This window comes from Nannospalax galili, unplaced genomic scaffold (genome assembly GCF_000622305.1).
Source record: "Nannospalax galili isolate Female #2095 unplaced genomic scaffold, S.galili_v1.0 scaffold441, whole genome shotgun sequence".
Taxonomy (NCBI): Eukaryota; Metazoa; Chordata; class Mammalia; order Rodentia; family Spalacidae; genus Nannospalax; species Nannospalax galili.
This window is the reverse complement of record NW_008348089.1, coordinates 217673-242639: the sequence shown is the minus strand read 5'-3', so window position 1 is coordinate 242639 and position 24967 is coordinate 217673. Positions and strand designations below refer to the sequence as shown.

General features: G+C 41.1%; 1 protein-coding gene across 2 annotated transcripts in view; it reads right to left on the bottom strand.

Moving 5' to 3' along the window:
* Il12rb2 (interleukin 12 receptor subunit beta 2) overlaps positions 1 to 24967 on the bottom strand; it is a 63406-nt gene that overhangs the window by 15049 nt on the left and 23390 nt on the right. For both annotated transcript variants that reach the window (XM_008844604.3, XM_008844605.3), the window contains exons 8-9: positions 13483 to 13702; positions 4027 to 4227 (exon numbers count right to left, since the gene is read on the bottom strand). In XM_008844604.3, coding sequence (XP_008842826.1) covers positions 4027 to 4227; positions 13483 to 13702 — 421 coding nt within the window. The remainder of the gene's footprint in view (positions 1 to 4026; positions 4228 to 13482; positions 13703 to 24967) is intronic.

Sequence of the window (24967 nt, the reverse complement as noted above, 5' to 3'; positions counted from 1 at the left end):
GTTTCTGGCTATCACTTCCAAGAAACCCAAGTGAGGGGCGGGTGCATATCTGTGTGTGAGACAGGGTCTTTCTCTGAAGCCCAAGCTGACCTCAGAATCATAACTGTGTGTGTGTGTGTGTGTGTGTGTGTGTGTGAGAGAGAGAGAGAGAGAGAGAGAGGTGCCCCTCGTAGCACTGCCTGTAATGCACCTTTAAATTCCAAGTCTGTTTTTTCATTTTATTTTATTCATTTTAAAATTTATCCATGTATGTGGGTGGGGTGTCTGTGGAGGCCAGAAGAGGGCATCTCAAACCACCATATATATATATATATATATATATATATATATATATATATATATATGGACTTGGACTCATAGAATAGAGATGTGCTTGCCTCCTGAGTGCTGGGACTAATGGTGTGTGCCACCACACCAGGCTTAAATTCCTAATCTTAAAGGCACAAGAGAAATGAACCCCACTAGATAACTATAGTATGAGATGGTCAAAGTAAGGACTGTCCAGTACTGCTTAGTGTTGTAATGATGGTTTACTAGGGTCCCCTACCCTGATAAATGCCTAATTATGTTACCTTTGGGGGAAGAGAAATTTTACACCACATAGTAATTTACTAAATTGTGTGTGTTTTATATGAAAATCCAGTAAATATTTCAGTAAGTACATAAAGCTCATTACACAACCAATTCTGTCAGAAGAGACCATGACAAGACCAAGTGCACAGTGTGGGTAAGTTCTAATTTGAGTTCATAAACCAAATGAAATGGAGAAAGCAGCTGTCATCTTAGTCCTGTAATCCACAGATTCCCCATGCATGGCATCCAGGTCAAAGGCAATACAGATTATGGAATCATACCACCTTGGAAAGGTCTGGCTCTGTTCCTAGTTCCTGGCTCTTCTGCATTGTGGCCTCTGGAGATATGTTAGTTCCTGATGAACTAACATATGCAAAATGTGAGTCCTGTTGCTACTCTATCAATCAGAAGCCATGGGCTTTTTCCTGTGAATGGCCTGCCTTTAGTGGAAGAGGGAAGATAAACATGGCTCTGTATCTTCCTTGACATTTTCCCTTTTTTTAAAATTTTATTATTTTTATTTTATGTGTATGCATGTACTGCCTGCATGTAGGTAAGTGCACCCACGTCATGCAATGCCTGAGGAGGTCAGAAGAGGCTGTCGGATCCCCTGGGACTGGAGTTACAGTTAGCTGCCATGTGGGTGCTGGAATTCGAACCTGGGTCTTCTGCACGAACAACCAGTGTTCTTAACCTCTGAGTCATCTCTCCAGCCCTGACATTTTTCCTTTTCAAGAAGAGCAGAGCCCTCCTGGCAAACTTTCCCTAGTTCTGGCCTTAAGGACTATTTCTCTGGCTGATACTATATGAACACTCTTCTAATGGTGTCTGCTCCCCTCCTTAAGAACCTTCAGAAAAGAAGCCACATGTAGATGGCTTTATTTCCTTTATACAATTTCCAGACTCATTCCATACCACTTTCATGTTGCCTGATGTACTAGCACCCATGCATGGACAAAGGCTTTGTCTCCACATTTATAAGCCATCTTTCAGTACTTTTCTGCAGAAATTTAGTTTCGCCTCAAGTGTGGTGCAAGGCAACTCTTGCATGAATAATGTAACCTCGAGTGACTGGGGCCCTGGCATGTAGCAGAGGGACCCAACTATACTAGGTCTCAGGGAAGTGCTTCCAGACTCTGACTCTGTGGACAGACAATGCAGTCTCTAGCCCTACCAGCCTATGATCCAGGAATCAAGTTTATTCTGGTCCACTCCAAAATACCAGACACTGTCCATATAGCCAGCAATGGAACATGTGGGTGAGGATCCAGTTGTACTGGGAGGACTGTCTGAATTCATGGTAAGCATGCATTACTGATTTTTGAAGTGTTCATAGCATAAACTGATGTCAAGCCAAATGTTTTCAAGTGAAAGAACAATCTTGTTATTTTACTATTTTGTTAAATTAATTTTAGCCACATGCATAATTCAAAAGTGATTGAAAGCATTTACTTTTACTAAGTGTGGAAAGTATTCTCTCTTGCTTTATGGTGTTTGTATAAAATTATATGATTTCCAAAAGGAACTGTGGGAACTGTATAGTTCAAATGTCTCCTTTGATATTATTTAGATTTTGTTAGAATTTAGAAGAGCTTACAGTTTCCCAGTTCAGCAAGAGCTTTTTCAATCCATATCTCCAACTGATTCAATGAGCATAACAGCCCTGAAGGAAAATTGGTTCCTCTGAAAAACCTCCAGCTATCCTGAGAGAGCAACTAAGTTGCTTCTCAAAATTGATACCTCCATTCTTACCATTTCCTTTGAGAGTTTAAATCCTGCTCTCTGGGGCTGGAGAGATGGCCCAACAGGTAAGAGCACTGGCTGCTCTTGCAGAGGACCCAAGTTCAATTCCCAGCACCCATATGGTGGCTTATAACCATCTGTAACTCCAGTTCCAGGGGATCCAACACCCTCTTCTCTGATCTCTACAGGCATTGCACAACACAGGTGTATTTACAGCATGCAAGCAATAAACTCATACTCATAAAAAATATTTTAAAAAATCTTGCTCTCCAGAACAACCACGGAAACATACTTTTACACATATATGCTGAAACTGGCAGTAACCATCAAGCTGCTTACTCCATCCCTTCTAAATTTCTCTTCTGGCTAAAAGGTTTCCGGATTAGAAGTTCCAGACTCCCAATGCCTTGCTAACCCTTCTGTGAGTGAGTGTTCACTGGGTCACCCTCTGCAGCATCCTCTTCAACAGCTATCAAAACTCAACCTACTAGAAGTCTAGCAGTCAGGCCCAAAAAAGGCACTCAGTTAAAGACCAGCTCATATGTTATGTAGCCTACTATTAGACTACTAATAGTACTTATTTCTGTGTGAACCTTGTCTTTTAAAGCAGGTTGTAATACAGCCTCCTTGAGAAGTATAATGATGGTCATGGTGTAATTACAATATGGAATTTAGAACTTGCAAACCTATTTAATTCCCAGTTCTGACAAATTTAATAAGAATGATATGTTAGCTCAATTATTGCATATTTAAATTTTTTCAGGCAATATTCAGAACATCTTCCATATATTAATTCCTCATAATAACCCAATGAGGTAGGTAATATTAGTCTCATTTTTCAGATGAGAAAATGGGCACAGATGATCATACAACTGTAGTAACAGAGCTAGGACTCAGACCCAGGTAGACTGTCTACCTAACCAGCACTTTAAACCACAATGCTGATCTTACACTGAAAATGACATGAAGTTCTGCCCAGTCATTTTAATGTGTTTTCAAAGACTTTCACATCATTCTAACCACTGACATGAGGAACCTGAGGATTAGAGAAATCAATTATCATGTAAATAGTCTGTTTTTATTATGACACAAATGAAAAGGAGCAGAATTGGGAGTGAAGATCTCTTGGTTTTGTCATCTGTATGGTGGTTTTAAAATAATGACTCAATGGGGGCTAGAGAGATGGCAGAAGACCTGGGTTGGAATCCCAGCACCCACATGGCAGCTAACAACTGTCTGTGACTCCAGTTCCAGGGGATCCGAGAGCCTCTTCTGTCCTCCATGGGCATTGCACGACATGGGTACACTTACCTACATGCAGGCAATACACGCATACACATAAAAGTAATAAAAAAATGACTCAGTGTACAAGATTGTTTTGAGTTAGTGGTTTCCCAAAGATAAAGGCATCTATCACCCTGACATGTTGACTTAGCTCTCTGCCACACTTGTTTGGTTCAACTCTTCTTTCATTTTATTAGCAACATGTTAGGGATATAGTTCTTCCATAAACACTAGGTTTCTTAACCAGTTGGTCTTCTAGGAGTGCAGTGATGGAGTCCTCAGGGCATTCTTGATGGACTCTAGGTCATCACTGTCCCATTATGACTCTAGGTTATGATGTAATTGAAGGCAAGACTCTGCCTGCACTTCCCCCAAACAAATGTGAACTTGGTAACCCTTGAGGAAGCAATGTGAATAATTTGGTACCTGAAATCTGAGCAGACAAGTTGTAGGGGGGGATTCGAAGCCAGCTTAGTGGAGGTTGTGGGAAGCTCCCTGGATGGAGGGCTCTCCATTCTACCACATACTCCCAAACTGCAGAGGCAGCTTTCTCTGGAGGCTGCCAGGCCACCACGATGTTGTCCATGTTCTCTGAGTTTGCAGAGATCTGGTGAGGAGCCAGCAACCCTTTAGGGGCAGGGAAGAGGAAGAACAGAATCAGAGTGGCTAAAGGTGAAAACAGGAGCTGGGGAGATAGTTCACTCAGTAAAGTGCTTGAAGACATGAGTTTAGTCTCCAAAACCACTGGGGGAAAACCAGGCATGGTGGCATGGTGGTACACACTTGTAATCCCAGTGCTGGGGAGTTGGGGACAGGCAGGTCCCTGGGGTTCAGTGGCCAGCCAGCCTAGCCTGCTTGGTGAACTCCAAGCCCATGTCAGACCCTGTCTCAAAATACAAGGTGAAGAGTGCCAAAGGAATGATAATCCAAGGTTGTCCTGTGGTTACATGGGCACAACTCTCGCACCCACTGACCACACACACACAAAACAAGATAAAAAACACAACAGTTTTCCCAATCAAGTTTCAGGAGGAATCAATCCCTGTTTAAGGACATCAGGGTTAAGGTTAAAGTTCATACTTTTCAGTCTATGGAGAGCTAGCAGCAGCAGCAGCTTGTACAATAACCCCGTTGTAGCTTCTTTGTAGAATTATTTGTCCTCTTTGTATTCCATTTCCATGTCCCTCAAAATGCCTTCTCTGTTAAATGTAATGCCCATCCTTTTACTCTACCTTCCATGTGTCTGCTTAGGCATAAATGTGTCTGAAAATTAGTGTGACTCAGCATTCCAGTGTTGTATTTTCTCAGAGCATATTGAGAGATAAATCTTTGTGCTTTCTCAAACCTTTTTCACTCAACTTTGTTTCTGGAAAAGCTCTGTCCTGCTTAAACCCAGGTCACTTCTTCAGACTGCTACCTGAACGCTTTTCTCGCAGTGGCAGTTCTCTGCATGGCCTCCTGGGCGTCTGGACAAGGCCATTCTGAATACGTACATACAACACTGCTTGATTAGAGAGTAAACACGTATGATTTCCTTCCCTTCATTCTTCCAGACTGATCTCTAAAATAGCCAAATGAACGGGGCTGCAGTGCTTCCTAGCATGCACAAGGCCCTGGGTTTGGTCCTTAGCACTGCATACATGCACACAGATAATAAAATAGCAAGTTAACAGTCAGGGCTCTCAACTTTCATCTATACTTTGGATTTCTTCACTTGCTTATCTTTATCAATTTGGTATGCATAAGCTGATATTTAATTGGAGGCTCTATCCTCATTTTTCTGATTTCCTTATGAGGTCAAGCTTCTCACTCTTTCTCCTGTGACTCTCTATTCACAGGCTTGGCTCATTTTGCTGTGTTTCTTTTTCTGATTGCCAGGTAGCTTTGATATTCCGTTTGTTTGTTTGTTGCCTTTTGAGACAGGGTCTCCCTGCACCCCAGCTGGCCTGGAACTCACGGCACAGACCATGATGGCTTCAGTCTTAGAGAGATCCCCCTGCCTCTGCCTCCCTCTGCTGGGATTAAAGGTGTGTACCATCACACTGGGCTAGCATTGATATTCTTGGTGCTAATTACTTCTCAGTTTTCAACTCTTACTACAGTCACTTCTTTGACACTTTATGAGCCACCTTGGGATGGGAAAATTTGCCTTAATTTGTGTATTTTGAATATTGTTTGTAAAATCTCCCCACCCTGGGGACATGAACACGCTCAGCGACATTTTCTCCTGTTGACTTTTAAAAGATATTTTTATTGATTGAGAATTTCATACAGTGAATTTTCATTATATTCAGACTCCCTCCTCCATCTCCACCCCACCCTATTACCTTCCAACTTCTTGTTCTTAATTATTCCTACTGGCTTTTTTTTTTTTTGGTCCTGTTGAGACAGGGTCTCCCTGTAGCCCCAGCTGGCCTGAAATTCACTAATATACCAGGCTGGCCTTGATCTCACAGAGATCCGCCTGCCTCTGCCTCCTGAGTGCTGAGATTAAAGGTGTGCACTAACCACACCCAGCCAGTTGTATACTGTGTTCTTTTGTTTTTTAGTTTTTGTTCTTAGTTTTTCAGAAACGTCTACTACCATATCCTCAAGCTCAGAGATTCTTCTCAGCCGTGGCCAGTCTACTGATAAGCTCATCAGACCACATTCATTTCTGTGTTTTCGATCTCTAACACATCTGTGTATTCTTTCTTATAATTCCTATCTCTCTGATTACACTACTTATCTGTTCTTGCACATTTCCTACTTTATGCATTAGTCTTTAGCATATTAATCACAGTTGTTTTAAATCCCAGGTCTGACAGTCACAGTATCCCTGCTCTATCCAAGCCTATTTCTGTTTGCTCAGTCTGAACAAACTGTGGGGTATTTGAGTTTTAGCAGCTTCAATTGTTAAAAGGCAGTTACACGGTGCTGAGTTGATGGAATTGCAGTACATGGGCTTTTAGTAATGTGCAAAGGTGGGTGAGGGCATGCTTCAGTCCTTTCATTAGGGCCCCTGTCCCTCACTGCCAAATGCATAGGTGCTTCTCTCCTGCCATCCCTTAGGTATCTGCTTCTCTTTTCAACTATGGAGGCCGTGGCTTCCCTGGGTCCTTACTTCTCTGATGGATTAAAGAAGATTGGGTAATGGGAACGTGAATAAGGTCAAAGCATATGATAAATATCATGAAAACATAATGAAACCTATGAATGTACACTAATAAAATAACAGAAACTCTGTTCAAGTAGAAATGAAAGATGCTTCGTGCTATTCCTCTAGTTAAAAATAGAAATACTGGGGCTGGAGAGATGGCTCAGCTGTTAAGAACACTTGCTATTCTTCCAGAGGACCCCAGGTTCAATTCCCAGCACCCACATGGCAGCTAAGAACCATTTGCAACTCCAGTTCCAGGTGATCTGACGCCCTCTTCCGGCCTTTGTGGGCATTTCATGCACATGATGCATTTATATACATACAGGCAAAATACTCATACACATAAAATAAAAATGTTTTTTTAAAATTGAAATATTTAGTCTAGTGTGATGGCTCATGCCTTTAGTCCCACTCACGAGGCAGAAGCAGGCAGATCTCTGTGAGACTGAAGGCAACCTGGTCTACATAGAAAATTCCAGGACAACTTGGGCTACAGGAAGACCCTATTTCAAAAAGTTGAAAAAAAGGGGGGTGGTCTGGAGAGATGGTTCAGCGGTTAAGAGCACTAGCTGCTTTTGCAGAGGACCTGGGTTCAGTTCCCAGCACCCACATGGTAGCTAACAATTGTCCATGACTCCAGTTCTAGGGGATCTGACACCCTCTTCTGATCTCCATGGGCATTGCACAAGAGAGGTGCACTTACATACATGCATGCAGGCAATACATTCATACACATAAAATAAAATAAAAAAAAAATTTTTAAAGGCAAAAAAACTGGGCATGTTGGCGCACACCTTTAATTCCAGCACTTGGGAGACAGAGGCAGGCAGATCTCTGTGAGTTTGAAGCCAGCCTGGTCTACATAGTGAGTTCTGGGCCAGCTAGAGCTACAGAGAGACACTGTCTCAAAAAGACCAAAATAAGTAAAAAAATAAAAAAATAAAAGACCAAAATAAAGGAAGAAAAGAAAAATATTATTAGCCAGAAAGCCTTCATACTCTAAGAATGAAGTTGGTTAGTGTTTACTTGAAGAATAGTAGAAAAGTATAAAGCAAAAGGCACTTACCAATAGCAAAAGCAGTTTCCTATACAGAACTTTATTTCTACCCACAGCGGAGGAGAGGGAAGAAGCTGGGGAGGAGGAGGGGGTTTATTGACTTTTCAGTTTGTTTAGTTTTTACTTGCTTTAGTGATCACTTCCAAATACTGTGTATGCTTGCCTGGAAACTGGAGTTTTAGGCACTAGTCTTTTTTTTTGTTTTGTTTGTTTGTTTGTTTGGTCTTTTTGGTCTTTTTTGAGACAGGGTGTCTCTGTAGCCCCAGCTGTCCTGGAACTCATTATGTAGACCAGGCTGGCCTTGAACTCATAGAGATCCGCCTGCCTCTGCCTCCCAAGTGCTGGGATTAAAGGCATGTGCCACCACAACACCTGGCTCAGGCATTTTTTTTTTAAGGAACAACTTTTAAATTTTTTAAAATATGTATATGTGTGTGTCTATATGTGCATGTGAGTGAGTCAGAGAAGGGTATCAAATCTCTTGAAGCTGGAGTTACAGGTGGTTGTAACCTGCTGGACATGGGTGCTGAGAACTGAAATCAGGTCCTCTGGAAGAGCAATATAAGCTCTTAAGAGCAAAGAGGTAGTGATAAGTTATTTCTTAACTTTAAAAAGTTATTATTTCAGTTAAGTATTTAAAAAGTTTCTTCTGGGCTAACAAGATGGCTCAGCAGGTAAAGGTGCTTGCTGCCAAGGTTGACAACCCGAGTTTAATCCCTGGGACCCACATGGTGGGAGGAGAGAACTGACTCCTAAAAGTTGCCTTTTGACCTCCACAGGCTTGACTGGCATGAGGGGCGTGCACATACAGTAAATAAGTAAATGAATAATAAATAAGTTTAAAAATTGGCCTGATCAGAAGTTTATCTTATTAGGATTTTTTATTTAAAAAATTTTATTTTTACTTTATGTGTACAAGTAAAACACTGCATATATGTCAGTCCATCATGTATGTAATGCCCTCAGAGGCCCGAAGAGGACATTGAATCTCCTGGAACTAAAGTTATGGATGGTTGTTAGCCATCTTTTGAGTGCTGCAAACTGAACCTGAGTCCTCTGCAATATCAGCCAGTGCTCTTAACCACTGAGCCATCCCTCCAGCCCTTTATTAAGCTTTTTAACATGTGAACAGGTTTTTCGTTACTGTTTTTGGTTCTAGGGATCAAATCGGGGCCCTAAGCATGCAGCAAAGCCCTCTAATCTCTGAGCTACACCCCCAGTCATCAGCCATTTTTATTGGTTTTAAAAGACTATCATTGTTTATTTTGTTGTTTTTAATTTTATATGTATGCGTGTATTGCCTGCATGTAGGTAAGCGCACCCATGTCGTGCAATGACCACGGAGGTCAGAAGAGGCTATCAGATCCCCTGGGACTAGAATTATGGACAGTTTTTAGCTGCCATGTGGGTCTTGGGATTCGAACCCGGGTCTTCTGCAAGAACAACCAGTGTTCTTAACCACTGAGCCATCTCTCCAGCCCCAGGACTTTTGTTTTTCTATGGAGAGAGGAAAACTGGGCTGGAGCCCATCTCTCCCCTCTGCCCCCAGCAGCAGTTTGTTCTTTTGTCTTCAGTTGCCTAGGTTTGATATTTAAGTCATAAGAATATTGTTTTATTTTAAAATCACATATATATTTATCTGTGTGTGTGTGTGTGTGTGTGTGTGTGTGTGTGTGTGTGTGTGAGTGCCATAGAGACTGTAGAGGTCAAAGGTCAGAGAATCAGTTCTCTCCTACCATCTGGTTTCCAAAGATAGAACTCAGGTCATCAGAGGCTTGGCAGCAAACATTCTTATCTGCTGAGCAATCTTGCCAGCCTGAGAATATTTATTTTGAGAATAAAATTTATTCATTCCATAAATATTTATTAACTGCTACAGTTTGCAAGACCTTTTGTCAGAGGCAGTAATAAAATATCCAGAGCCAGTCTGAACTTTCCTTCCCTATGACGTTTGCCAGACCATGTTCTCCCTTCCAGATCCTGCTAACACCTCACCTTCTTCCAGTCACCTTTCAAAATGGTCCCTTTAGCCTCCATCATAGAACATCGTAGCTCTGTGTTCACTGAGAACCTCTGTATAGAGTTCAGATGCTTATAAAGTGAGGAGGCTGCCTTTCTGCCTGCTCTGCTGCTCGCTGCCTGAATGACCTTGGATGTTCACCTCCCAGAGCCTCTGTCTCTGACATCTGAGGACCACTCTGACTGTGTTGGCTTCTGATTCTTCCTATAAAGAATTCTTGAGCATAAGTACTAGGCCTGTGGTTATGTATTGGATGGTGGATTCAGCACACATTTAATTTCTTGTGCCCTTGAAGTATAATGTTGTGGCAGGTACTTTTTTACAAGAAATTTGTTTTTACATCAATCCCTCACATTTGGCTAAAGGTAACTCAAAGGCCCTGGCTTGGACTTAGGTCATTTTTTAACCTGTGCTTGGGTCTCATTTACTTTATTTAGGATAGTCTCAATAAATGACTTGAATGAATAAAATACAGGTGAATTTTAAAATGATGAGAGTCATTTTGAGAGACTGTTACCAAATTTCAGCAAGGACCTGAAATGGGCCATAAAATTCATAAGGTTTATAGCCTTAAGGCCCCTCTGCAGTGAGATTTGAAAAGCGGCATTTTGATATAGTACTGTATTTTATTTTCTTTCATTATTTTGTGTTCCTGGGGACTGAACCTAGGACCTTGCTAAGAAAATTCTCTAGTACTGAGATATATCCTCAGTCCATGGATTTTTGTGTGGGTATGTGTGTGCATAGTACATACAAAAGTATGTGGATGCCAGAGGACAGCCTTGGGTGTTCCTGGGGTGCTTTCTACCTTTTGCTTTCTGAGAGAGGATCTCTCACTGGCCTAGGATTCACAAGGCTAGGCTGGCTGACCAGCAAGCCCCAGGGATCCACCTGTTTCTGCCTCCCCAGCACTGAGATCACAAATTCAGGTTGTTAGTCTTCGAGACAAATGCCTTTACCAGCTAAGCCGTCTTGCTGGCCCTTTAGCAGTTTTCAATAAGCATCTTTGTACTTACATTTCTAACACTTATTCTATTATTTACTGAGGATGCATTTATTTTCTTTCTTTTCTTTTTAATTATTTATTTATTTGGAGACAGAGTCTACTTTGTAGCCTAGAATGGCCTTGAACTCATAGCAATCCTTCTGCCTCAGCCTCCCAAGTGCTGAAATAACAGGTGTGAGGCACCATGCTTGGCCTAAAGATACAGTTCTAAAGTAAGACTATCAAAAGATATGGTCATATTTAAATTTTTTAAATATATTACTAAATAGCTTTTCCAGAGAGTTGTGCCAATTTATACCCCCATTAAAGGAATAGAAAAATAGTTTTTCACCAACATGAGGCATACTAATTCTTCCTATTTCATCAGTCTGACTTGATTTTTCATGTTTTTTCCCAGAATTGCATCTCACTGATTACTAGTTAAGCTAAACATATTTTCATATCTCTATTTTTCCTTTCATGTTGGTGGGGGGAGCTAGGAATCAAACTCAGGACCTCATGTATATTAAACAAATACTCTATATCTGAGCTACAGGCCTAGCTCCTTACACTTTCTTTGTGTTGTGTGTTCACATCCCGATAGCCCATGTATTAAAAAAGTACATAGGTTAATACAGACATACATAGACACAGATATCAACTATGCTAAAGTGAGATGTCTTTTTCTTAAATTCTTATTTGTATTTTGAGCTTTACTTACCTTTTTCCCTCTTCTTGGGGATAGGATCTCACTACATATCCTAGGCTGGCCTCAAGCTTGCAATTACCATGTTGCCTCAGGACCCTGTCTGGGTTGCAGGTATGCATGACCATGCCCACCACCTAACAGTGTTTAAAGACAATTATCCCACAATGCATGAACTTGAAGTGTCTTCCCCATAGTTAATCTACTTTTTTTCCTTCATGTTTCTGCCTCAAGTGCTTCCCCCACAGGAGGCAGAGGTTACCCACCGCCTACCAGACACATTTTCCTCTACTTTACTAAGGACTATGGCTGCCTGAAATACAGTTTTGAGCCTTCTCTACAGCTTACTGTGGCCAGATGATCACTGAAGCTAGCAAGGGCAAAGCTGAGCTCCTGAAGTTCTGGTGAGCTCCTGAAGACTGAGGCTATGCCCATCTGCCTTCTCTGCTGCCTAGGAGGAAACAGCTAGAGCTCTGGCAGCCCTTTTGGACCAGTTCCTTTTGTGGATGAACGCCAGGTTTGACAGAGGGAAAGAGAAGCCTGGAGTGCTGATGTCACCACCCTGGGTTAGCTATCTGTGAACTTCCTTCATGTGAGAGGATAAATAAGCCACTGTGGCCAGGCCTTTGGTCAGAGCAACTCTACCTCTTAGGAACACTTCCTAACTCACATGTTTACCTGCATTTTCTTCTAGTTGTTTTTATCACTATGTATTTCTTTAAAAATAACTGTGATTTTACAGTGTGTCTAAAATAATAATATTTTGGTAGAAATTCTCCAAATTGACAATTGCTAGACACATGTGTACGTAAAATTATGATACCATATTTTAAGAAAGGATCCAATTCCAATTACAGAGTTTTATTCTATTTAGGCTTTTTATTTTTGACATTAAGTTAATGATCTTGATGTGTTTTTTTTTTTTTTTTTTTTTAATTTTATGTGTATGGGTGTCTTGCCTGTTTCTATTTAAGTGTACCCATGTTGAACAATACTTGCAGAGGCCAGGAGAGGGCATTGGACCCCCTGAAACTGGAGTTATGGACAGTTGTTAGACACTATGCGGGTGCTGAGAACCAAACCCAGATCCTCTGCAAGAGCAGCCATTGCTCTTAACCACTGAGCCATCTCTCCAAGCCCTCAAAATCTGTGTTGTAAAAAAGATTCCATGTTGGGACTGGATGGCTCACTGGTTAAGCACAGTGGGCCTGGGTTTGGTTTCTAGCACCCACATGGTGGCTAACAACCATCCATAAATCCAGTTTCAGGAGATCCAACTACCCTCTTCTGACGTCTGTGAGCATTGCATATATGCAGGCAATACAATCATACACATAAAATAAAAAATATATTTTTTTAAAAAGATACAGGCCTTGAGAAGTAGCACAAGACCCATTTTCTTACTGATCATGGACTTTTACTTGAAAAGTTAATTTTAGAGGATATAATTACAAATGTGAAACTCTACATATATTTTGAAGTTTTCTTTTAAACTGAAGACAACTGGATACATATTTAAATGTATATAATAAAGAACGAAATTTTACCACAGTTTCACTACAGTCAGAACATCATTTTAATATTCTTTTACGAATGTTTAAAACATAAGTGATTTTTCTAGAATTTAACAATATATAATTAGTGCTTGTGTAAAAATTAGCCTAATTGGAAAGTATTAGCATTCAATTTAATGTAACTTTCCTTGGCTGATACTAAGTACTGACTTTGTATGATTATACTCTTATAGTGATCTGCAAGACAGTAAATATAATTTCCTAGTGAGGAAGAAACTGAAGTTCAGAAGTATTAATTCACTTGTCCAAGGCCACTTCCAGGCTGACTGGAAAAGACAAGTATTGACTCCAAGGTCTAAACTCTTGGCTATTCATACTAAGCCCTGGGCTTCATCTGCTGGACAGAAGAGGCGAGCGAGCCAGTTCCCCACAGGTGACGTTAAAGGAGAACGGGTACCTACCAGTGCCACACAGGTGCACTATGGTAATTCGAGTGGGCAAGGAACTGCCTTTTGAGTTGGCTGCAGACACAGTTGCAGCCCAAGTCCCGGTTCTGGGAATGACCCAGGTCCACGAGGTGCGTTCTGTGCTGTTCTGCAGTGCGGTTCTCCTCCCTGTCATCTCCTGCAAGGTCACCTGATAGTAGAGGATGTTCCCCCGTGCTTCTGATGTGCTCAGATTCTGCAAGAAAAGACATGCACATACTCTCAGTACCATAGGTGTTCTGGGTGCTTGATCTCTTCACCTCTTGGTCCCTGCTTTGGGGGTCCATGTTAATCTCTCCACTGCACACTTTTATTCAGTGACCCACATCGCCACAACTACCATTTAGAAAAAAATCAGTTAACATTTAAAATATACTTCTTAAAAACACACTGATTTTCCTTTCTTCAAAATCAAAGTTACTGGGGCTGGAGAGTTGGCTTAGCGGTTAAGAGTACTGACTGCTCTTGCAGAGGACCCAGGTTCGATTCCCAGCACCCATATGGCAGCTACGAACCATCCTTAACTCCAGTTCCAGGGGAATCCAAAGCCCTCTTCTGACCTCTACAACATTGCACGGCATGGGCGCACTCACATACATGCAGGCAGTACACTCATACACATAAAATTAATAATAATAATAATAATATCAAAGTTACTAATGGTGAACACAAACCAGTGGGAAAAGTGTGGAATCTGAACTCTGAAGCCTTGGCTCTGAGCTGCAGCCTCACCGCCACTAAGATTTTGGGGCAAGGTGCTCAGCCCCTCTGAATTTCCATTTCTAAATTTGTGAAATACACTCCCAGACACACAGAGACACAACTTTTTTTTTATACAGAAAGTGCAATGCTGCTTAAAACATCAAACCCAAGACTTTCAGGAGCTAAACTAGTAAAATCTATACTTAGGAACTTGAATTAGCCATCTGTGTTAGAAAACTAAGAAATCGTTCATAAGCGTGTGACTAACAGGTTTCCAAACTGCAAAAATTCCAGTTGCGATCATCTGGGAACAATCCCAGAAAGCAATCAGAAAACAAATTATCTGTATTGTTCCCTTGTTTGTACAAGGACATGGAAACTGAAGCACAGAAAATGGAGAGTGGTTGAGTCTAACCCTGGCAGTGCCTAGGCCTGTCTGTTGCAGGGAGAGGGAGGCTTGGTTTACAGATTCAAGTGGCATGGATTTCTGGGCAAGGGTATCCCTTCATGGTGGGAGACCCAAGCTACCTTTGCTGAAAGACACGTTAAGGATCAGCAAATGCCCCTTGCACTGGTTTCCTGCTTACCAAGAAGTCTAATACTTTGTTTCCTGTGTAGTTTGTGTTGGAGGAAGTTGAGCTGACATGAATGGCTGATGCACTTTTTTTGTGTGGTTTTCACTTTAAGTGGATAGACTGGCTCTCTGAATACACTTTGGATCCTGAAACAATTAGCATACTGGGCGAAAATGTTCTTATTTGCTGAGTCAAGTCTGGTTGGCCTAGCAGCTGCATTCTCACTGTAAATTAGTTTGTAACATTCAGTTTTTATATTGCCATTTCTGAGAGCTTAACTAATGCAGGTCTGTTTGGGGACCATTTGGGGGTTCATAAAGCCTAAAATGATCATTTACAATCAGTGTACCAGGTGAAGGCTGTGCTGCTAATAGCGGACCCATTGACGAATAGTCAGTGTTCCTCTAAAGTTATTTCAGATGCCTGTCACAGCTAATGTCATAGACCTGTCACAGGGATTAAATAAGCAAGTACTTTTAAAAAAATAATTGTTTTTCCCTGTTTCTTGAGATAGCCCTGTCTGGCCTAGCACTCACTACTTGTACTGGGCTGATCTCAAACTTATGTTAGTCTTTCTGCCTCTGGGATTATAGGTATGTGCCACCATACCCAGCTAAGCAAGTGCTTTTGAAAACGTGATGTTCTAAGCTCTTACTCATAAACACTGACAGAGGAATGAAACAGTTGCCCATGAGGGAAGTCATCCCTGGCAAGAATGGAAGTATTGTGAGCACAGTTAACTTCTAAGGAGTGGCTTGGTGGGGGGAATGTGGGACAGTGTGGCTGGGTGGGGTGGTGGCGATGGTGATACACTTACCTCAGAACCCACAGAGCAGGCAGGGAAGGATGAAGTGAGAGATAGCTGAGGGATGCCTTTCACTAGCAGGCCTTTGCTTGTACTTATGGTGTTCTCCCTCTGCAATGATGTGCCACTCCTCAAGCCCCCAGTCACCCTTTTAACTCAAAGTTGCAGAGCAACTTCTCTAATTGTGCAGTTGTGATACATTATGACAGCAGCATCAACAGAAGACATGAGTTCAGCGATTTGGAAGGGTGGGGACCAGCAGGCTCTGAGTCACAGGAGACAAGCTGGATGAAAGGACTGCCATCCTGAGGAGCCAACTGACTCCCCAGATAAACATGTGTATTCCAGTGCTACTTACTTGAGTAGATGACAAAGGAGAAATAACATTTGTTAACCATGAGCCAGGAGCTTTACATTTGTTGTCACGTTTAGCTTTTCCATTCTGACGGGTAAGCCCCGGCTTAGAGCAGCCTAGCAATGATCTCAAGCAGTCCCCCCTGAGAAGGCATATGAGATTCTCGAGTGCCCCCTGGTGGGTGCCTGGGTGAAGGCATTATCTAGAATGTGTTTCTGGCAACACCAGGAGGGTTTCTAACACCTGGATTCCTCTAGCAGTGCTGAATATGGTTCTCAGGCCAGTGTTACTGTCATGTTGTGGTAAGAATGTGTTAAAGGAAATGCATACTGACTGCCTTCTCCAGTTTTCTTTCTGCTCTGTCCTGTGGAAAATGATTGAAATCTTGTACGGAAACACAGACAGTGTATTCCTTCAGGACACCTACAGTAAGTGTTCTGCTGCCCACAAAAGGCTGTCACCATCAAAAATAATTTGGTGAATGAAATGCAACACAAAACAAAATCTGGCACATTTCAGATCATGATGCACTTGTTTTTCTTTCTTTCTTCTTTTTTTTTTCGGAGCTGAGGACCGAACCCAGGGCCTTGCGCTTGTTAGGCAAGCACTCTACCACTGAGCTAAATCCTCAACCCCTCTTTCTTCTTTTTTAAATTAAAATCTATTGGAAGAAGACTGTCTCTGAATTGGTAAGCCATTTATTCCTGGGACTTGTAAGAAAGGTGTAATTTGGGAACTGGAGATGGCACAGTGGTTAAGAACACTGACTGTTATTGCAGAGGACTGCGGTTCGATTTCCAGAACCCACATGGCCACTAACAACCATCTATAAACTCCAGTTCCAGAGAATCTGACTCCTTCTTCTGACCTCTGTGGGCATTGCACGACACGGGTGCACTTACATACATGCAGGCAGTATACTTAGACACATAAAATAAAAATAATAAAATATTTTTAAAAACATTTAAAAAGAAAGGTGTAATTTTCTCCTGATGCAAATAATGAAAAAACAAAACACAAACAATACCCCCACAACAGCTTAATGGCTCTGGCACAACAGATGGAATTGAAGTTTAGGCCATGTCAAAGAGCAGCAATTATCAAGACCTCTTAGAAAGCTCCAGGAATTTGATCTCATTGGTCACAGCTCTTTTTTCTTTTCATTTTTGGCTTTGGACTATTGTTGGCTTTGTATCTGTGATATTGAGGCTGAACATAGGCCTTGTGCATGCTGGGCAGGTGCTCTTAACACTGAACTCTGACCGCAGCCTCACTTCTTATTGGAACAGGCCTTTGTTTTCCTCACTACTCTGCATAACACTCATGTCACTTTGGGCAAGTCATTTTATCTGAGACACAAAATCCTTTTTTTTGTTTGTTGTTTTTTTTTAAAAACAGAGTCTCCCTGTGGCCCAGATGGCTTGGAAGCTTTATATAGATCAGGCTGGCCTCAATCTCACAGAGATCTGCCTGACTCTATAATTAAAGGCATGTGCCACCATACCCTTGTTTTAAAAACAAGGATAGCTGGGTATGGTGGTGCACACCTTTAATCCAGCATTTGGGAAGCAGAGGCAGGCAGATTTCTGTGAGTTCGAAGCCAGCCTGGTCTACCTAGTGAGTTCCAGGACAGCTGGGGCTACAGGGAGACCCTGTCTCAAAAAGAACAACAACAACAAAAAAAAAACCAAAAAAAAAAACCAAGCAAACAAACAACAACAACAACAAAACCAAGGATAATATTGACTCGGCATATCCAATGTCAGGGTTGATCACAAAATATAATTTGTGAGTTTAAAACTGAGTACCAGGCTGTCAGGATGGCTCAGTGGGTAAGGGTGCTTGCTCTCAAGCCTGACGACCTGAGTTCATGTCCCTGAACCCACATGATAGAAGAGAATGGACTCCTTCACAGGTTTTCCTCTGACCTCCACAGTAGGGTAGTACATGTACCCTACCTCACAATACATACATACATGCATGCATACATATATACATACATATTAAAAATCCCCCAAACTGAGCACCTTGATTTTGGAATTCATGACTGTCTTCAGCAGCCCTAATACAAGTGAAGAAGTAACAGGAAGAGTTTGTTGTTTACTGTACTGAGATAGGGACTCACTGTGTTGCCCAGCTCAGGTCCTGAGTTTGGTGATACTCCTGCTTTAGCCTGCTGAGTAGCTGGGGCTACAGGTACATACCAACCATGTTCTGCTTTTGACTCCAGGTTTTACACATCATTCCACTGAAATCTTCCATGTATGGGTCTCTCCCTGCAGACTGTCTATCAGTTTACCTTTGCACCCTCATGGGTATGCATGATGCTTGCCTTAGGAACAGTCATGTGACTCCCACTTTTGCTAATGATCTTGTGAATTTTCACAGCAGCCTTGTGTCATGCATTAGTATTATCTTAAGTTTACTCATGAGGAAAGCACTGCAAAGAAAGAGTAAATAACTTGCTCAAGAACACACATGGAACCCCACCCTTTGGCTGCCACAGAACCTCACAGAGAGTCCTGCCCACTCATGAGATCAGAGGTCAGCTCCTTCCAGCCCTGGAATGTCCCTCAAATGACACAGAATCAAATAGAGAACCTGGCTCATCGGGTCAGAGGCTAGCACTCCTACAAACCCTAGCACTCCAGACACTAGCCTCACAAAACTGTGCAGAAAATTCATCTGGTTGTCAGGTCAGTTGTCAATGCCCCTGCCAACCCTGGAACTCCATTCCCTTCCCAGCCACCATTGAACCACATGGAGAGCCTACCTCCAGCACCCCTAAGGACTCTAACATCTCACCTCCAGCTGCTACAGAACCGCACAGAGAGCCAGCTTACTCATCAGATCAGAAACCAGCACCCCTGGCACCTCACTATCCTGGCACCATAGAACCGAAATGACATACCACTAGTTCATGCGGTCAGAGGCCAGGTCCAGTCCACTCTGGCATCCTATCTCTCTGCTGTTACAGAACCATTCTGAGTGCCAACTCTTGAGGTCAGAAGCCACAGCCTGTTGACTCAGGATCCCCCTTGTCAACCTAAATAGAGCATCTGCTTGTGAGGTTAGAGCTATATAGTCCCTTGCCACACTGGGATCACTTCAGCTGCCCAACCCACATATCAGTACCCAGTGTCTCCAAGACTGAACTTCAAATATTGCCTAGCTGATCCAAAACAGCTAAACTCAGTTAACACCAAGTACAGATCTGAGGGTTCACACAACACAGGTGGATCAGACACACTAAAAGACTCAACCAGCGAACTAGTTGAGATGTAAAAACTCCAACTCAAAACACAATAACAGAAAAAAAGACGATGTCTCCTCCAAAAATTACTGATCTCTTAGTGATAGTCCCCAGTGAGAGCAACTTAGATGAAATTCCGGACAAAGAATTCCAAGGAATTATAAATATGGTCAAAAGAATTCAAAGAGCTTTGACTTATCTTCATATAGATGGAACTGGTAACAGAAAGGAGCCAGGAACTCCTCCCAAGCCCATGTGACCCTGGAGGAACAGATCCTCAAATGACCTTAAGTGTAAAAATTAATTGACTTATTTGGACCAACTGTATGGTCTTAAACATCCAAAAGGAAAGTATAACCAAAGAGTAAAGTCATCAGTATATTTCTTTAAGAGTTCAAGGGATTACATGTCCCAAATATTAGGCTTAAGTCTATATAAAAAGTTATTTAGACAATTAATTCTCATTGATGATTTTATTCCTAACCAGAAAGTGCTGCTCAGATGTAAGACTTCAAATCTTGGTCTCCAATACTGTCGTGCCCACCTGTGGCTAAGGGAGACAACCAGCTATTGTTCTAAAATGATAGATAAATTTGTTTTCTCCCCCTGTCTAGATGCCTTTGAGAAGGAACTGACACTGATTCTAACCACTCCAACAGCTATTAAAATACCTGAAAGCAAATCCTGCTATTAAAATACCTGAAAGCAAATCCTGAATCTATCAGTCTAGAGTCCAACCTTGGAAGACAAAAGAAAAATGAGGAGGAACCCAATAGAGGGATGCTTTTGGAAGCTCTTGTCAAGAAATTCCAATGGACTCTCATATGAACATTTGAAAATTGCCCTGTTTTGATTTTTTTCTAGTTCCCTGTCTAGAAATTGTAATGCTAATTACTCTTGCCTTTACCTCTCCTACTCTTGCCTTTACTTCTCCGTCACATCTCCAATTCACAATTCAAAGACTGTCTTTTCTTCCTTGAGATAAGAGTTACACAATTTGGGAGTCTTTTAGATAGACCCACTGAACGGGTACTCCAATTGCCTCACCCTGTGTCCCTGTTCAGCATGGAAGAAGCCAGAGAGGTCTGCGTCCCAATTCCCATTGGCAATTTGGGTAACCTCTTCAGAATATGGTGTGATAAGAATAGGAGGTAGGAATTGGCTAGGCAGTTAGGGTAAAAAGACCCCAAAGAAAAGTAGCCAGTTTCTTGGCTAAAACAGTGTCCTTGAGCCTCAGGCTAGGCAATTAGGGTAAAAAGGCCTCAAAGAAAAGTAGCCAGTTTCTTGGCTAAAAGTCAAAATGTCCTTGAGCCTCTTAGCAACATATTCCATTCCAAAGGCCAAAAATGTCGAAAATATTTGGGAGCTTTTATCTCATCTTTAAAAGATTTTAGGGTTATCTCTTCAGAGGGGGGAAATGTTAGAGTAGCCAAAAGCCCCATAAAAAAATAAATAAATCGCCGGGGGTGAACATGAAGTTATCAGAAAAAAGTGATGGGGAGATATGGGAGGAGTTGGAGGGGAGGGAGTGGGCATGGATTTGATCAAAACACCTTGTATGCATGTATGAAATTCTCAATTATTTTAAAAATATAAAACAAAAGTGAAAATGTGACTCATGAAAAAAAATAAAAAACAGGAAAAAAATTACTGAATAAATAAATGCATGAAAAAGTGAATGCACTTTAAGTTGAAACTTGGTGTAAAGAAGAACCAGTCCTCCAGGAAATGGAACAAAGTGAAAAATAGTTCTAGTTTTGGGTGATACAATTGATCTAATCCTGCCTCTATCATTTATAAACAGTGTTACTTTGGAAAATCATTCATCTTACTTCTCTTTGTAGAAAACAAACATCACAATGGCATCAAGTACAATGTTTATTGTATTAAACAGTGTAACAAGCCTAAATTACTGTGATTGGTAAAGAATGGTCAAGAAGTCTGATATTAAATTTTTTCAGAAATGTTAAAAAAAAAAAGAATTCAAAGAGGACACGAACTCTAGAATGAATTTAAAGAGTATGAGAATAAACTCCTGAATGAATTCCAAGGCAATATAAACAGAGCCGAATAAAATAAGGAAGTCAATTCGGGAAAGAAAAGTAGATTTAATGAAGAGATAGAAATGCTGAAAAAGAACCAAAAAATGAAGGTAGAGATGAGAAATTCAGTTGGATACAAAGCTCAGTAGAAAGCCTTGAAATAGAACAGAGCATGTGGAAGACAAAATATCAGAGCTTGAAGACTGTGTAGAGGAATGGATCATTCAGTCAAAGAACATGATACAAAGTTTTTAAAAAGCATGAACAGAACATGCAAGAGCTTTGGAAGGCTTTCTCAATAAAGTTTTCATTAAAAAAAAAAGTAAAAATAAATAATTAAAAAAAGAGTTCAAGGGGAAAAAAAGAAAAGATCAAATCTATGAATTATGGGATAGAAGAGAAGAATGCCTTGTCAAGGGTCTAGTGAACACCTTCAATAAGAGTGCAGAAATTTCCCAAATCTGAGGAAAGGGAGGCCCATTCCGGTACAAGAGACATTTAGAACACCAAAAAGACAGGACAGAAAAGAACCTCCTAAGGATATAGTTAAAACACTAGAGCAAAGACAGTGTATAGAAAGCTGCAAGAAGGCAGACATCAGAATAACAGCTGGGTTTTTAATGGAAACTTCAAAAGAAGGGCTTGGAAAGATGTATTCCAACTTATGAAAGACCATAGTTGCCAACCCAGACTGCTGTACCTGGCAAAATTATGTGTCATGATTTAAGGAGAAAGAAAAGCTTTCCCTGATAAAAGCAGGCTAAAGAAATATATGCTCACTAAGCCAGTGCTATAGAGGATACTGAAAGGAATATTATGAACAGAAGAGCGATAAATATACCCAAGAGGCTACTGGTGTGAAAAGTGATGCTAGGACAGTTGTTATGCAAATGAGAACTAAGAAAACATCAAAATCAACAAAATGACAGGAATTAACATACACCTTTCAATAAGCCTGGAAATGAATGGTCTCAATTCTCTAGTCAAAGACAAGATTGGATTAGAAAACAGGATCACTCTTTTTACTGCTTCCAAGAACCACAACTTGCCATCAAAGACAAATGAAAAGATCGAAAAAAGTATTCCTAGCAAATGGAATCAGGAAACTAGCAGGCACAACTATCGCAATACCTGACAAAACAGACATTAAACCAAAACAAGTCAGAAGAGATAAAGCCACTTCATTGTGATTGTGGGAATAATCTATCGAGAAGACATTATAGGGGGCTGGAGAGATGGCTCAGTGGTTAAGAGCACTGACTGCGCTTGCAGAGGACCCAGGTTCAGTTTCCAGCACCTACATGTCAGCTCCAAACTATCCATAACTCCAATTTCAAGGGAACCTGAAGCTCTCTTCTGGCCTCTGTGGGCACTTACAAACATGCAGGCAATGCACTCATACCCATAAAAAAATAAAAAATCAGAAAATACTTTAGACTAAATATAACCAAGGATGTGAAAGACCTCTACAATGAAGACTGTAAGACAGTGAAGAAAGAAAATGAGAATGAAAGTAGAAGACGGAAAGACTGCCCGTGCTCATGGATCGGAAGAACAATATCGTGAAAAATTGCCTTCCCACCAAAAGTAATCTACAGGTTCAATGCAATCCCAATAAAAATTCCAGTGAAATTCTCTACAGGAGACCCTGGATAGCCAAAAGCAATTCTGAGAAAAAGAATTCTACTGGAGGTCACGCCACACCTGATTTCAAGTTATAGTATAAAGTCATAGCAACAAAAACAGCATGGTACTAGCACAGAAAGACACACAAATCAATCGAACAGAATAGAGAACCCAAGGGGCTGAAGAAATGGATTGGTGGTTAAGAGTGGTCCTTGCAGAGGACCTGAGTTTGGTGCTCAGCACACACATTGGGCTGCTCACCCACCTGTAACTCCAGCTCCAGGGGATCTGATGTACTCTCCTGGCCTCTGAAGGGACTGCATTCATTCCCCCTAAATATATAATTAAAAATTAAAATATTTTAAAAAAAGAATAGAGGACCCAGGTACAAGCCATCAACTATGTCACCTGATTTTTGAAAAAGATGTCAAAAATACACACTGGCTAAATGACAGCATCTTCAACAAATGGAACTGGGAAAACTGGATCTCTACTTATAGAAGAATGGAACTAAATCCTTACCTCTCACATGCACAAAATCAACTCCAAATGGAGATACGAGACCTGAAACTCTGAAACTGCTAGAGGAAAAAGCAGGAAGTTCACATCAAGATATAGGACCAGGCTTGGACTTTCCGAATAAAACTCCAATCGCTGAGGGAATAAGGCTGGTTAACAAATGAGATCTCATGAAATTAAAAAGCTTTTGTACATCTGTCAATCAAGGGAAGATACAGCCTACAGAATGGGAGAAAATCTTTGCCAGCTACACATCTGACAGAAGATTGGTATATAGAATACACAAAAAACTCAAGAAATTAAACATCAAGAAAACAAATAACTCAATAAAAAGCGAGTCAAGGAACTGAATAGAGTTTTCAGAAGAAGAAATATGATTGGCTAATAAGCATTTTAAAAAGTGTTCACATCATTAGCCATCAAGGAAATGAAAACTAAAACTACTTTGAGATTCCATCTCACTCCAATCAGAATGGCTGTGATGAAGAAAACAAATAACAAATGCTCATGAGGATGTGGGGAAAGTGGAACAGTTATTCACTTGGGGCAGGAATTTAAATTGGTGCCATCACTATGGAAGTGAGTCTAGTGGTTTCTCAAAAAAGCTAAAATAGAATTACCACATGATCCAGCTAGACCACTCCTGGGCATATATCCAAAAGACTCTGCATCCTCCTACAAAGAAACTTGCATATCCATGTTCATTGCTGTTCTATTCACAATAGTTAGGAAATAGAACCAGCCTAAATGTTCATTGCTGAAGAATGGATAATGAAAATGTGGCCCATACACACAATGAAATCTTATTTTGTTATAAAGAAAAATGAAATTGTGAAAGTTGTAGGAAAAACGGATGGAACTGGAAAATATAGTAATGAGGTAAAGTGCCACATGTTCTCTCTTATGTGAATCCTACTTTGAATTTTTAGATTTCTGTTTAATTTGGAGTATATGTAAAGCTTAGGAAGCTAGAAAGAGCCCATGAGAGGGAGAGGGCAAGAGGTCTTAGGGGTAAAGGAACAGTAGAACACATATGAATGAAAGTGTGTGGGGGGTACTGGAGCTAAAGGTTTAAGCAGGAATAGTAGCAGGGAAATGGGAGTGGAGGGGGTAAAAGGTGGGGTTAGACAAACTAGGATGTGTGAAAAATCCTTATGGAAATCCACTATTTTGTAAGCTAATTTAAAACATAATAATTTTTTTAAAGGAACTTGAACACAGGTACCCTGGATGGGTAGACACGTGTTATTAATGAAAATCCAATGCCAGGGATCAAATACCACTGTTTGAGTTATTGGACAAGGAAGCCCCAAAGGCCTCCAAAACAACACAGACTATTGCCACTGCTCTTGGTTGGCCACCAGAACTAGATAGTAAGATCCTATTGCTGAAGACACAACACACTTTGGTTGTAAGACATAGAGAGATCAAGCTGGAACTGACTTGAAAGCTTCCCTACTGAGTAGTTTTCATGGTGCCAGAAGGGACTATGCAGGTGACTGGGGGAGAAAAGACATTGGTAGATTACCCAGCAGTGAACCCTACATGCTACAATACCTGCCAGGCAAGATGTGCCCACTGGTG